The sequence below is a fragment of the Salmo salar genome, chromosome ssa20 (assembly GCF_905237065.1).
Source record: "Salmo salar chromosome ssa20, Ssal_v3.1, whole genome shotgun sequence".
In the NCBI taxonomy this organism is placed as follows: Eukaryota; Metazoa; Chordata; class Actinopteri; order Salmoniformes; family Salmonidae; genus Salmo; species Salmo salar.
Window position 1 is genome coordinate 56,939,074 of NC_059461.1, and position 16,283 is coordinate 56,955,356.

Below are 16,283 nucleotides of genomic sequence, written 5' to 3' on the forward strand. Positions count from 1 at the left end.
ATCAGTTGATGAGATGTTTAGATGATGCTCTTTACACTCCGGGTGGCGTGTATTGGAGAGAAAAGGAGAGGATAGTAGAGAAGAAAGAAGAGGGAGAACATCTGCAACTAAGATGATCGCTGTTACCAGGAAAACCTTTTCTCAGTGTTTGTATATCATCTCCCTTAAGAGAGCGACTGAAAACGATCAGTGGTTGGATTGGATCTCAAACCAAAGACAATTTTTTAAGCGAGCCCTCTCCTCCTCAGTATCCATCAGAAAGGTTGTGACCCCATCTCTGTGTTGGAGGAAGCCATAATAAAGTAATCACTGTGTGCCGTGACCTCATTAATATGTGTCTTATTACTTCGTCATTGTGCATGGCAACCTCATTACATGTGTGGTGACTTCTTCATTGTGCACAGTGACTGTTTGCATCTGAATGATAGGCTGAGGAACTGTATGTCTAATGAGTTTTATCATTGTACTGTGCCATTGCTATGCACTTAAACTTTTACCAACTTTATGCCATTTAACAGGCGCTTTTATCTAAAGCAAATTACAGTCATGCGTGCACACATTTTTACATATGGGTGGTAACGGGAATCAAACCCACTTTCCTGGCATGACAAGTACCATACTAGCTGAGCTAGGCTTTAGGCTATGTTTACCATGGAAATACTTTGGATTGCTATGATCCCTTCCCTATGTCACCTGTTAAATCCAATTCAATCAGTGTAGATGAAGGGGAGGAGACAGGTAAAAGAGGGATTTTTAAGCCTTGAGACAAATGAGACATGGATTGTGTATATGTGCCATTTAGAGCTTGAATGGGCAAGACAAAATATTGAAGTGCATTTGAACGGGGTATGGCAGTAGGTGCCAGGCACACTGGTTTAAATGTGTCAAGAACTGCAATACTGCTGGCTTTTCAACGCTCAACAGTTTCCCATGTGTATCAAGAATGGTCCACTACCAAAAGGACATCAAGCCAACTTGACACAACTGTGGGAAGCAGTGGAGTCAATATGCATCCCTGTGGAACGCTTTCGACATCTTGTAGAGTCCATGCCCCAACGAATTGAGGCTGTTCTGAGGGCAAATATTCTCAATATTAGGAAGGTGTTCCTAATGTAGTGTAAACTCAGTGTATGTGGATGTAAATTGTTTCCAAATTAAAAGTCACACAAGTAATGTGTGTGTTATTACCCACCCTGCTGGAGTGCGTTGGGGCTGGTGGGTGATTCACAGGGCATAATAACAGGGCAACATATAGCAGACTAAAATGCTCTAACCATAAGGCAGGCAGGCAGGCACACACACACACACACACACACACACACACACACACACACACACACACACACACACACACACACACACACACACACACACACACACACACACACACACACACTGGATTGAGAGAGGACTTGGCTCATGTCAACGTGTGAGAAAGCTAGACGTGGTCAGGCGTGTAAGAGAGCTGGGCTGATATAAGATGGTGCATGTGTGTGTGTGTGTGTGTGTGTGTGTGTGTGTGTGTGTGTGTGTGTGTGTTGTAGATGTCACGTCCTGACCAATATAAGTGTTTATTTTCTATGGTAGAGTGGTCAGGGCGTGACAGGGGGTGTTTTTGGGCTGATCTATGTTTTCTAGTTCTATGTTGTAATTCTAGTTTGTCTTTTTCTAGGTTGGGGTTTATTGGGTTGACCTTCAATTGGAGGCAGCTGGTCCTCGTTGCCTCTGATTGGAGGTCACATTTAGTAGGGGTGTTTCTGCATGTTGTTTGTGGGTTATTGTCTTTTGAGTAGTGTGTTGTACTCTCTGCGTCACGGTTTGTTGTTTTGATATATTAAGTTTATTTCAGTGTATTGCATTCAGTTTCACTTTTGATAAATATGTGGAACTGCAAAAATGCTGCATCTTGGTCTGCTCCTTCGAACAGAAGAAGGACCAAGCAGCGAAAGAAGGAGCAGCAGGAGGAATGGACATGGGAGCAGATTTTGGACGAGGAAGGACCCTGGAGTCAGGCTGGGGAGTACCAGTGCCCGAAGGAGGAACTTGAGGCAGCAAAGGCAGTGCGACGATACTACGAGGCGTTATATGCACTGAAAGGCAAGTGTGAGAGGCAGCCCCCCAAAATATTTGGGGCACACGGGGAGGTTTGCTAAGTCAGGATGGAAACCTGAGCCAACTCCCCGTGCTTACTGTGGGGAGCAGGCGACGAGGAAAGCACCGAGCTATGCGGAAATGCGCACTGTATCGCCCATACGCATTCAAAGCCTGGTGCGCTCGGTGCAAGCTCCTCATCGTTGTCGGGCTAAGATTGGCATTCAGCCAGGAAGGAGTGTGCCTGCTCAGTGCATCTGGCCGTCAGTGCGTCTCCTCGGCCCAATTTATCCTGCGCCTGCTCTACGCACGGCAGCCCTCATTCCCCAGCACAGCCCAGTTCGCCCTGTGCCAGCACTCCGCCCGTGCCGGGCTACAGTGACCATCCAGCCAGGACGGGTTGTGCAGGCCGTGTGCTCCAGACCTACAGTGCGTCTCTAAGACCCAGTGTACCATGTGCCTGCTCCGCGTACTCTACCTCCAGTGCGCTACCATAGCCCAGTACGTCCTGTTCCTGCTCCCCGCACTAGCCTGAAGGTATGTGGTACTAGCCTGGTGCCTCCAAAGCCAGCCCCACGCATCAGGTCTCCAGTGCGCCTGCCCAGTCCAGTACGTCCTGTTCCTGCTCCCTGCACTCGCCCTGAGGTGCGTGTTACTAGTCTGCTGCCTCCTAAACCAGTCTCACGCATCAGGCCTCCAGTGCGCCTGCCCAGTCCAGTACGTCCTGTTCCTGCTCCCCGCACTCGCCCTGAGGTGCGTGTTACTAGTCTGGCGCTTCCTATGCCAGCCCCACGCATCAGGCCTCCAGGGCGCATCCATAACCCGGTACAGCCAGTGCCTGCTATGAGCACTCGGCCATTCGTGTGTCTTCCCAGTCTGGTGAGACCGATTCCTGCTCCTCGCACTCTCCCTCCAGTGCGCATCCATAACCCGGTACAGCCAGTGCCTGCTGTGAGCACTCGGTCCCCAGCAACGCTCCTCAGCCCTGAGCCCCCAGCGACGCTCCTCAGCCCAGAGCCCCCAGCGACGCTCCTCAGCCCAGAGCCCCCAGCGACGCTCCTCAGCCCAGAGCCCCCAGCGACGCTCCTCAGCCCAGAGCCTTCAGCGGTGGCCTACAGCCCAGAGTCTTCAGCGGCGGTTAGCGGTCCGAAGCCTCCGGCGATGATCCATGGTCTGGTTCCTCCGGACATACAGAAGTGGGGGGATCAGCGGGCGGTGGGGGTACTACGCCCGGAACCAGAGCCGCCGCCATAGACATTAGTCACCCACCCTACCCTCCCTTTGTGTTTTGTGGTTTTGTTTTTGTTTTTTTGTCTGTGTGCATTCAGAGTCTGCACCTTGGTGGGGGGGGGGGGTACTGTCACGTCCTGACCAATATACGTGGTTATTTTCTATGGTAGAGTGGTCAGGGCGTGACAGGGGGTGTTTTTGGGCTGATCTATGTTTTCTCGTTCTATGTTATAATTGTAGTTTGTCTATTTCTAGGTTGGGGTTTATTGAGTTGACCTTCAATTGGAGGCAGCTGGTCCTCGTTGCCTCTGCTTGGAGGTCATATTTAGTAGGGGTGTTTCTGCATGTTTGTGGGTTATTGTCTTTTGAGTAGTGTGTTGTACTCTCTGTGTCACGGTTTGTTGTTTTGATATATTACGTTTATTTCAGTGTATTGCATTCAGTTTCACTTTTAATAAATATGTGGAACTACGAAAACGCTGCATCTTGGTCCGCTCCTTCGAACAGACATGACAGTAGATGACGATGTACTGCTGTCTTCTCACTTCCCAAGTTCCCATTCCTATAATGCCACAGCAAAACACCTGCCATATGATGCAAGGGAAAACCACTGTGCTATGGAAGAGAGGTGAAGGCAGCTCCATCTGTTGCCTTCATCTATAGCAGTCACTCTGTGTGTTCGTGAGCATGTGTGTGTCTGTGTGTGTGTGTCTGTGAAATATAGATGTACACAAACACTATCATCCACCATTCAATTGTATTTTATATTTACATTTTAATATTTTCCTTTGCAGGCAGAAGAAGGCCCACCAGAAGATAGAGGAGAGTAAGGAGGACAAGAACTAAGAGATGCTATCGTCACTCTTCACTGTGCTCAGAAACTTCACTGAGAGGTAAGGGAAACCCTCTAGGCAATCTTTGTGATCTGCTCAACTGTGTGGGGGTGTTTGCATTGTGGGATTCACTGGATTTGAAATGTTCCAAAGTATCCAGAACACAACCTTTAAGGTAAACAGCTTAGAAAGTTGTGGGTGGTGTTCAGTAGGCCAACTTCCCCACCGCACCACATGGTGGAGTACTTTCTAGGTCCACCTATGGCAACAACATCGCTCTCTGGGCTAGATTCAGTCAGATCAAGCGTTAAACTGCAATAGTTGAGACCTGCATAGCTGATGTTTTGGCGGTGTCGGAACTGTGTTGGAGCTCTCAAATCGGCAGCTGCTCTTGTGATCATTGTCCCATAAGCCACACCCGTCCCAGTCACGTTATAAGTTCAGGAAAGTGTAGGCTATATGGAAATAATGTCGGTCAAATTGAAAATCAAGGATTCACAGGATTTATCTCAATGCCACTCCGTGCAGCCAATGGCAATGTCAGCTTAAGTATCATGCCGGGAGCCATTGTGGATTTGACCATTTTAACGCAGTTCCACCTCCGACACCATCAAAATATCAGCTATACGGATTTCTGCTAAAGCGGATCTGATTGAACCGGGCCCTAAATTGCCTCCATTCATCATGGACTAGGCGAGGCTACTTCAGGGAGGGAGGGAGGAAGCGAAGATGAGAGGGAGGGAGGAGGTAGATAGTGAGAGAGAGCCAGGGAGAGACAGATGAAAATGATAAGGCCAGCACTTCTCTGTGCTGAGGTCATAAAATGCTAATGGCTGACTGTCTGCCTGCCTACCTACTGTACCTGCTGACTGAGCACACAACTCCTTAGACCCAGACCCAGACCAAGATAAAGACAGGACTAAGGCTGTTGAGGAGGAGGAAGGAAGACTGTAGTTTTGTGGGCAGGTGTCTGCGGCACTGACGATGGCACTGATGCCAGTCTGTTCTGGATCATTGGGTGATGGAATGTGAGTATATCTCACCACCTTAGAGAAACAGCAGAAGCACACCAGACAGGTGTGGTGATGATACTGTTGGCTAACCCACCACGGGGAAAGGGTCATATCCGGAGATATCTTGATTTGACTCGAAAATATACAGATATCACATGGTCATTTCCTTTGTTCCAATATCGACACATTCAATATCCGATTTTGGAGGTCAAACACAGGTTACTGAGTTATTTTACATTATTTGTGTTAATGACAAATCCCTGCTAATTGATGAGTATCTGATGTCTGATCATTTCTGCTGTCATTAGGTGCCCTATGATCTTAACTTCATCGGGGTAGGGGGCCGTATTTTGACGTCCAGATGAAAAGCGTGCCCGTAGTAAACTGCCTGCTTCTCAGGCCCAAAAGGTAGGATATGCATATTATTAGTGCGTTTTGATAGAAAACACTCTGAAGTTTCTAAAACTGTTTGAATGATGTCTGTGAGTATAACAGAACTCATATGGCAGGCAAAAACCTGAGAAAAAAATCCAACCAGGATGTGTGGAAATCTGAGGTTTGTAGTTTTTCAAGTGATTCCCTATCCAGTATACAGTGTCAATGTGGTCATTTTGCACTTCCTAAGGCTTCCACTAGATGTCTACAGTCTTTAGAACGTTGTTTCATGCTTCTACTGTGAATGGGGAGAGAATAAGAGCTATTGGAATCAGATGACTGAGAAAATGACATGAGCTCAATCGTGCGCACTCACGTGAGAGTTAGCTGTGTTCCTTTTCATTTCTGAAGACTAAGGAATCGTCCGGTTGGAATATTATGGAAGATTTATGATAACATCCTAAAGATTGATTCTATACATCGTTTGACATGTTTCTACAAACTGTAATATAACTTTTTTGACTTTTCGTTTGAACTCACTGCGCGAGCACAGTGGATTTGGATTACTTGACTGAACGTGCGAACAAAATTTTGGTATTTGGACATAAAGATTAACTTTATCGAACATAACTAACATTTATTCTGGAACTGGGATTCCTGGGATTACATTCCGATGAAGATCATCAAAGGTAAGTGAATATTTATAATGTAATTTTTGTCATTTCTGTTGACTCCAAAATGGCGGGTATCTATATGGCTTGTTTTGATATCTGAGCGCTGTACTCAGATTATTGCAAAATTTGCTTTCGCCGTAAAGCTTTTTTTGAAATCTGACACAGCGGTTGCATTAAGGAGAAGTGTATCTATAATTCTTTGAATAACAGTTGAATATTTTATCAACGTTTATGATGAGTATTTCTGTAAATTGATGTGCTCATTCACCGGAAGGTTTGGGAGGCAAAACATTTCTGAACATTACACGCCAATGTAAAATGGGGTTTTTGGATATAAATATGAACTTTATCGAGCAAAACATACACGTATTGTGTAACATGAAGTCCTATGAGTGCCATCTGATGAAGATCGTCAAAGGTTAGTAATTAATTTTAGCTGTATTTCTGGTTTTTGTGACATCTCTCCTTGCTTGGAAAATGGCTGTGTGGTTTTTCTTTTCTAGGCGCTGTCATAACATAATCTAATGTTATGTTTTCGCCGTAAAGCCTTTTTGAAATCGGACAATGTGGTTGGATTAACGAGAAGTGTATCTTTAAAATGGGATATAATAGTTGTATGTTTGAGAAATTTGAATTATGAGATTTTTGTTGTTTTGAATTTGGCGCCCTGCTATTTCACTGGCAAGCGTCCCACATACCACAGAGGTTAACCAATGATGGTGTAAAGGTCCCTTTCTCCCTGATTGTGACGTGAGTGTGTGATGTATGAGCCGCTTCATGTCTGACAGGAAACATTAGCATCAATGTTTGTAGCGTGAGATCCAAGGGAACTGGTACCAACTGCAGCGCCCTGTCCCTGCACCCCCAGCCGTGTAGAGGGAAGGGAGATAAACAGGTGGGGGAGGGGGGTTGTGGATGAGAGAAGCCAGGGGAGAGGGCTGCCTGATGGGATAGGCAAGTGGGGTGTTTGGGGGGAGAGGGGCCTAGTTAGAAGGGGCCAGTTTTTTATTTTTATTTAACCTTTATTTAACTAGGCAAGTCAGTTAAGAACAAATTCTTATTTACAATGATGGCCTACCAAGAGCCAAAGGGCCTCCTGCGGGGACGGGGGCCTGGGATTAAAAATAAAAATAAATACAATATAAATACAGGACAAAACACACATGACAACACTACATAAAGAGAGACCTAAGACAACAACATAGCAACACATGGCAACACAGCATGGCAGCAACACAACATGGTAGGAACACAACATGGTAGCAGCACAAAACATGGTACAAACATTATTGGGCACAGACAACAGCACAATGGGCAAGAAGGTAGAGACAAAAATACATCACACAAAGCAGCCACAACTGTCAGTAAGTGTCCATGATTGAGTCTTTGAATGAAGAGACTGAGATAAAACTGTCCAGTTTGAGTGCAGGTGTGTAATCAGTGTGCTGGGGGCGTGATGGGGGATGGTTGCAGTAATTAGGAGGAGATGTGACTGGCTGCACTGGGCTCCCGCTCAGCACCAGCTGTAAGTCAGAACTTGTCCTCTCTATCTCTTATCTCTTTTACTCTCTCCTCTCTTTCTTTCCTTCTCTATTCTCTCTCTCTCTCGATTTCGCCTTCTCTCTCCTGCGTCTTTCGGTCTCACTCCATTGTCCTCTGCCTTTCATCCTCTCTCATCAGGGAACTGAAACCGTAAGGTTTTATTGTTATATCTGTCTAGACTGTCATTGATTGAGGTTGTAATATCTTGTAAAGTTATATTGGGTTTACATGTCGGGTAATGGGATGAGTGTGTCTGTATCGGTACTAACACTGGCGCTTCGCTTTGGTCCGTCTCTGGTTTAGTGTTCCTCTGAAGTAAGCTCCTCTAGGCTCATATCGCAGTTGATGCTTGGATGCTTGGACACACACACACACACACACACACACACACACACACACACACACACACACACACACACACACACACACACACACAGTCTCCACACACACACATGTCCCGCCCCCATCCCTCCACATACACACTCTCCCTAGCAGATGCTTAATAGTTTTGATCTGATAAAGGAAAGTCCATATCTCTATTGAAGGAGACAGTTTGTGTTGATTGACCTGCACAGACAACAGGACGCCTGGGGAGCCCTGGCTCTGGCCATCTGCTCCTGGCACACAGCACACTGACTCTGACTCACACACTGATCCTCAGTAGCAGGTAGAGCGGCTGTTTACAGTTTTTTTTCAATTGCTAACATGCATTAGTCAAAGGTGAAGTCACATTATCAAAACTCTTCACACAGTCAGCAAAACAGAAGTGTATGTGGAGCAAACTGTGAAAAATGTTTCATTGCTTTCACACAAAATGCATTCAATGACCACATTCTCCGAAATCCATGAACTCTTTTCTCATTCATACTCCACCACCTGCAAAACTATATATTTGCAACACATGTTTTCAAATGCTAACACAATGTTTCCAAAATTGTTAAAAACACATTCAAAACAGAATGATTGCAAATGTTCTGCACTTCTGCAGTAACCAGATTGAAACATACAGAATATTTAATCATTCCAAACACAGCTGATTGGAATTTCAGCTGAAAGCCTACCCAAGTTTCCTGTTTTTAGTCTCGATAGCAAACAGACAAAAGCGGACGGCTTCGGAATGATTTAGTTTGTAACATGGATCAAGGAAGACAGGTTGGTGGGCAAAGAAGAGTGGCAGGGAGAGGGAGAATGCGTGGAGGACAAAGGAGAGGAAGACCAAGAGCAGTGGTCTCTGATGAGATAAGGGCCACAATTATTGACCATGTTGTAAACTATGGTCTCTCTTTGAGAGAGGCCGGTTTAAGGGTGCAACCAAATCTGCAGCGTTCAACAGTTGCATCAATAGTACGAATGTGCATCCTTCAATGATAATTGAACTACATATTACAGTACAATACAGTATGTTCACATTTTTACATGTACTGACATTTTGAAATATATAGATTTTTTTTGTGTTTTTCAGTAGGATCCAAAGGTTGCCTCCCACAGGAGGGAGAGGCAGAATATTATCAGATGTGCGGGAAATTGCCATTGTTGACATGGTAATTGGCAACAATGCAATAAAACTGCGGGAAATTCGGGACAGAGTGCTGGCAGACAATATCTTTTTTGGGAATGTGAATACGGTCAGCACAACGACAATTGCCAGAGTCTTAGAGAAACATCAAATAAGGATGAAGCAGTTGTACACTGTACCCTTTGAGAGAAACGGTGAATGTGTGAAAGAACTCCGGTATCAATATGTCCAGGTAAGATGTCTGTTCAATAACTAAACAGGGTACACAGCTATGCATAATGTAAAGTACTGTAAAACTGTGGATTTACTGTATTTTAGAGAGTAATTGAGATGGAAGCCAGGCAAACTGCACATACATTCATCTTTGTAGATGAAGCTGGATTCAACCTAGCAAAAACATGCCGCAGGGGAAGAAATGTGATTGGACAGAAAGCAACCGTGGATGTCCCAGGCCAGAGAGGAGCTGACATCCCAATGTGTGCAGCACTGTCCAATGATGGTTTGCTGTTACACAAACCACTCATTGGTCCCTACAATACAGAGAGGTTCATTTCATTTCTGCATGACCTGCATACTCGACTTGTGCCAGCGGAGGAGAGAGGGGCAAGAACCTCCCCTACCTTCGTTGTGTGGGATAATGTGGCATTCCACCACTCTGCTGCAGTCAGACTGGTTTACTGCACATCCCAGGATGTCAGTACTATTCCTGCCTCCATACTCCCCTTTCCTAAACCCCAGAGGAGTTTTTCTCTGCGTGGAGGTGGAAGGTTAATGACCACCATCGACATGACCAGATGTCCTTACTGGATGCCATGAATGTGGGGTGTGGAGACACTTCTCCTGAAGACTGCCACGATTGGATTAGACATTCTAGAAGATACTTTCCAAGATGCATCGCCAGAGAATTCATAAGATGTGATGTTGATGAGAACTTATGGCCAAATGCAGGAGACAGTGAGAACTAGAACCCTCACAGTACTGTACAGTATGAGTGATTATACTATACATGTTGATGAGAACTAGAACCCTCACAGTACTGTACAGTATGAGTGATTATACTACCGTAAATTCCGGACTATAAGCCGCAACGTTTTTCCCAGCTTTGAACCTCGCGGCTTTTGGATTTTTCCCGCATTCAATTTTTTTCTTCTAAAAAAAAACACATTCTGTGACGTGCTCAGTTTTTTGGCGGCATGAAGCTTTCATTAGACCAATGAAATTGCCGAACGGGTTAAGGTCAAACAACTTTTTTGTTTAGTGTTTAGATTAAATCGAGCGCTCTCAAACTTCCCATCATTCTGATTACGGTAGTCATTTTGTCACCCTCATCATGTCAAAGACACAGAGAAATGCATATGGTGCAGCTTTCAAGTTGAAGGCGATTGATCTGGCTGTTGGAAAAGGAAATAGAGCTGCTGCACGGGAGCTTGGTCTTAATGAGTTGATGATAAGATGTTGGAAACAGCAGCGTGAGGAATTGACTCAGTGCAAAAAGACAACTAAAGCTTACTGCAAATTTTTTGTTACAAGCCGTGTTTCGTTAAAGCCTATTTATTTTTGTTACAAGCTGTGTTTCGTTAAAGCCTGTGTAAAGTTAATTTGTTTCAATGTACCGGTAGGCACCTGCGGCTTATAGACATGTGCGGCTTATTTATGTTCAAAATATATATATTTTTTAAATTCAGTGGGTGCGGCTTATATTCAGGTGCACTTAATAGTCCGGAAATTACGGTATACATGTTGATGAGAACTAGAACCATCACAGTACTCTACAGTATGAGTGATTATACTATACATGTTGTTGATGGTTTATTGTTGTAATTATTATTGCAGACCTGGAATTTCAGGAATTAGATTTGATTACATTTTTTTATTTTTCACAAGTAAATTAATACAGTAAGGGGAAAAAGTTTTTGATCCCCTGCTGATTTTGTATGTTTGCCCACTGACAAAGAAATGATCAGTCTATAAATGTAATGATAGGTTTATTTGAACAGTGAGAGACAGAATAACAACAAAAAAATCCAGAAAAACGCATGTCAAAAATGTTATAAAATGATTTGCATTTTAATGAGGGAAATAAGTATTTGACTCCTCTGCAAAACATGACTTAGTACTTGGTGGCAAAACCCTTGTTGGCAATCACAGAGGTCAGACGTTTCTTGTAGTTGGCCACCAGGTTTGCACACATGTCAGGAGGGATTTTGTCCCACTCCTCTTTGCAGATCTTCTCCAAGTCATTAAGGTTTCGAGGCTGACGTTTGGCAACTCGAACCTTCAGCTCCCTCCACAGATTTTCTCTGGGATTAAGGTCTGGAGACTGGCTAGGCCACTCCAGGACCTTAATGTGCTTCTTCTTGAGCCACTCCTTTGTTGCCTTGGCCGTGTGTTTTGGGTCATTGTCATGCTGGAATACCCATCCACGACCCATTTTCAATGCCCTGGCTGAGGGAAGGAGGTTCTCACCCAAGATTTGACGGTACATGGCCCCATCCATCGGTCCCTTTGATGCGGTGAAGTTGTCCTGTCCCCTTAGCAGAGAAACACCCCCAAAGCATAATGTTTCCACCTCCATGTTTGATCGTGGGGATGGTGTTCTTGGGGTCATAGGCAGCATTCCTCCTCCTCCAAACACGGCGAGTTGAGTTGATGCCAAAGAGCTCCATTTTGGTCTCATCTGACCACAACACTTTCACCCAGTTGTCCTCTGAATCATTCAGATGTTCACTGGTAAACTTCAGACGGGCATGTATATGTGCTTTCTTGAGCAGGGGGACCTTGCGGGCGCTGCAGGATTTCAGTCCTTCACGGCGTAGTGTGTTAGCAATTGTTTTCTTGGTGACTATGGTCCCAGCTGCCTTGAGATCATTGACAAGATCCTCCCATGTAGTTCTGGGCTGATTCCTCACCGTTCTCATGATCATTGCAACTCCACGAGGTGAGATCTTGCATGGAGCCCCAGGCCGAGGGAGATTGACAGTTCTTTTGTGTTTCTTCTATTTGCGAATAATCGCACCAACTGTTGTCACCTTCTCACCAAGCTGCTTGGCGACGGTGTTGTAGCCCAATCTTGTCTCTGACATCCTTGGAGAGCTCTTTGGTCTTGGCCATGGTGGAGAGTTGGAATCTGATTGCTTCTGTGGACAGGTGTCTTTTATACAGGTAACAAACTGAGATTAGGAGCACTCCCTTTAAGAGTGTGCTCCTAATCTCAGCTTGATACCTGTATAAAAGACACCTGGGAGCCAGAAATCTTTCTGATTGAGAGGGGGTCATACTTCTTTCCCTCATTAAAATGCTAATCAATTTATAACATTTTTGACATGCGTTTTTCTGGATTTTTTTGTAGTTATTCTGTCTCTCACTGTTCAAATAAACCTACCATTAAAATTATAGACTGATCATTTCTTTGTCCGTGGGCAAACGTACAAAATCAGCAGGGGATCAAATACTTTTTTCCCTCACTGTATATGCAAAGATATAGAAAAAATAAAGGCCATTGAAGCAAATTGCTGCATTTCTGATTCCTTCTTGTTACATATCTTTTAGAACAGTCAATAAAGTAAAACGGTGTTATTCTTATTCTATAATGAAATACTGATTTATGTGAAAAATCATTCAAACTTCAAAGAGAAAAGTTAATCATTTATGTAACCCTCCCTGTTGTTAGTCTTGTTTTTTAGGTCAGTGTGTTATGAGTGACAATGTATGCTTTCTGAGTGAGAATTGTTGCCAGTGTTATGGTCGAACAAGCTTATTTTGAGACATGTATGAAGTGGTTTGAGTGAGTTTTGGAGGTGAGAGGAACTGTTTGGCCAATATGCATGTTGGTATATGCAGACTGTGTGAAGAGTTTGGAAAAGTGGCTTCAGTAACTGACCGATGCTTGTTAGCAATTGGAAAAAAACTGTTACACTGTTACGCTGGAGCCCAGAGGCAGCAGCCGCCGTGGATGGGTTGAGATGGAATCTGGTCCTTTTACCTGAGGAGGGGAGGGGAGAGAAGAGAAGAGCAGTTAATTGATGTTAGGGAGAGAGCTCACCCTTCTGTCCCACTAGAGATTATCAACTACATTCAGCCGAGGGATGGTTTTTCTTCAGCTGATATTCAGGAGGTCGGAACATAATTACAAATAATTTGTAGACTGCAAATTGACCACAAGAAGCCCAAACAAATACAATATTTGACTACATAATCATTTCAAAACTTGCTTTCATTTGTGTACCTTCATATACACTGCTCAAAAAAATAAAGGGAACACTTAAACAACACAATGTAACTCCAAGTCAATCACACTTCTGTGAAATCAAACTGTCCACTTAGGAAGCAACACTGATTGACAATAAATTTCACATGCTGTTGTGCAAATGGAATAGACAACAGGTGGAAATTATAGGCAATTAGCAAGACACCCCCAATAAAGGAGTGGTTCTGCAGGTGGGGACCACAGACCACTTCTCAGTTCCTATGCTTCCTGGCTGATGTTTTGGTCACTTTTGAATGCTGGCGGTGCTTTCACTATAGTGGTAGCATGAGACGGAGTCTACAACCCACACAAGTGGCTCAGGTAGTGCAGCTCATCCAGGATGGCACATCAATGCGAGCTGTGGCAAGAAGGTTTGCTGTGTCTGTCAGCGTAGTGTCCAGAGCATGGAGGCGCTACCAGGAGACAGGCCAGTACATCAGGAGACGTGGAGGAGGCTGTAGGAGGGCAACAACCCAGCAGCAGGACCGCTACCTCTGCCTTTCCGCAAGGAGGAGCAGGAGAAGCACTGCCAGAGCCCTGCAAAATGACCTCCAGCAGGCCACAAATGTGCATGTGTCTGCTCAAACGGTCAGAAACAGACTCCATGAGGGTGGTATGAGGGCCCGACGTCCACAGGTGGGGGTTGTGCTTATAGCCCAACACCGTGCAGGACGTTTGGCATTTGCCAGAGAACACCAAGATTGGCAAATTTGCCACTGGCGCCCTGTGCTCTTCACAGATGAAAGCAGGTTCACACTGAGCACATGACAGACGCCGTGGAGAACGTTCTGCTGCCTGCAACATCCTCCAACATGACCGGTTTCGCGGTGGGTCAGTCATGGTGTGGGGTGGCATTTCTTTGGGGGGCCGCACAGCCCTCCATGTGCTCGCCAAAGGTAGCCTGACTGCCATTAGGTACCGAGATGAGATCCTCAGACCCCTTGTGAGACCATATGCTGGTGCGGTTGGCCCTGGGTTCCTCCTAATGCATGACAATGCTAGACCTCATGTGGCTGGAGTGTGTCAGCAGTTCCTGCAAGAGGAAGGCATTGATGCTATGGACTGGCCCGCCCGTTTCCCAGACCTGAATCCAATTGAGCACATCTGGGGCATCATGTCTCGCTCCATCCACCAACGCCACATTGCACCACAGACTGTCCAGGAGTTGGCGGATGCTTTAGTCCTGGTCTGGGAGGAGATCCCTCAGGAGACTATCCGCCACCTCATCAGGAGCATGCCCAGGCGTTGTAGGGAGGTCATACAGGCACGTGGAGGCCACACACACTACTGAGCCTCATTTTGACTTGTTTTAAGAACATTACATCAAAGTTGGATCAGCCTGTAGTGTGGTTTTCCACTTTAATTTTGAGTGTGACTCCAAATCCAGACCTCCATGGGTTGATAAATTGGATTTCCATTGATTATTTTTGTGTGATTTTGTTGTCAGCACATTCAACTATGTAAAGAAAAACTCATTGGTTTAACTGTATGGCTAGTATTTTACAGAAGTGTCTCTCTCTCGCTCTCTCTGATAAACACTCATTCCCATGAACATTATTAGAATTTTAATCCATAATAGCATTTAGCCAACCCACTCCCTTGCCAAGAGAATCACATAAAATCCAATAAGTATTTGCACTGAGACGTGGACAATACACATTACTGGACCCGTATCAGATGTCAACACAAACATAAAAGGAAGAGAACGCAAACAAAAGGAGGGTGGATGGCAAATTAAACTCTTTAGAGGACAGAACAGGGAGTGAGTCAGCAGCACGTCGGACAGATGTTCCCCTCAGATTAATATTCTCACTCCCAGTGGTGTGTGTGTGTGTGTGTGTGTGTGTGTGTGTGTGTGTGTGTGTGTGTTATCCTACCACGGACTCGCTATGCTGTCTGATTTCATGCCTCCTGACCAGCGAGAATGGAAAGACCCCTCTCCTGCAGTCATGGCACTGTCACAAGATTTTAATAAATGATACTAACAAACGGGAATATCAGTCTCTCACCGGACGACGCGATGCATGCGGCAGCAATTGGGGCTAAATTTAGCTCCACTCCCTCCCTCTTGCATGGTGAACAACGGTGATCACACTGTTTACGACCGGCGCCATTTTAGCATTTTTCCAGTTCTTTATACATTTTTTAACTACGGAAGTCTTTAGTTCTACAATGTCTCTTTCGGGCTTCAATTCACCCCTCCTGGCTTTGCTGTTGTTTTGTACCCTAATCAGCACGTGTCCAATGGAAAACATCATTGAGACAGAACTTTTTTTCAGACATCCACCACCCGCCCATTCACTGTGGTCTTAATTGATCACAAATTTGATAGCAGGCAATTAATAATTGAGCAGTGTTTGCTAATTAAGTCTTGGAGTGGGCTAGTGGAATACTCTATCCTGTTTCCTAAGGCACGTGTAAATTGACACACCTGAGAAATAAGTGATGGGCGTGCTTGATTTCGATCGGCCTCAGATAGTTATTTCCTCTCCTGAAAAATGCTTGATCAGATTTCAGACTGGCGTGTGTGTACTTGCAAGCCTGTGTGTGTGTGTTTGTGCGTGTGTGTGTTTGTGCGTGCACAAAGATACAAACACACAAATAGACTGTGACCTCCAGCACCATACTCCAGCTCAGACTAATCTCTCACTATTGTCTTGTGTGTGTGACTCTTCAGGCCTTTCAGAGTGTTACGGTCTACTGGATGAGAACGTCTATTATCTGTAAAAGGAAACTCATTAATGTAACACATCTCAGGACTCT

The 16,283-nt window shown here is 45.0% G+C and overlaps 1 protein-coding gene across 3 annotated transcripts in view; it reads left to right on the top strand.

Moving 5' to 3' along the window:
- The first annotated feature begins 4,129 nt into the window (after nt 1-4,129).
- Nucleotides 4,130-16,283, top strand: part of LOC106580907 (A-kinase anchor protein SPHKAP) — a 102,667-nt gene continuing 90,513 nt past the window's right edge. For all 3 annotated transcript variants that reach the window (XM_014162441.2, XM_014162445.2, XM_014162446.2), the window contains exon 1: nt 4,130-4,214. In XM_014162441.2, coding sequence (XP_014017916.2) covers nt 4,171-4,214 — 44 coding nt within the window. In that variant the 5' untranslated portion in view covers nt 4,130-4,170. The remainder of the gene's footprint in view (nt 4,215-16,283) is intronic.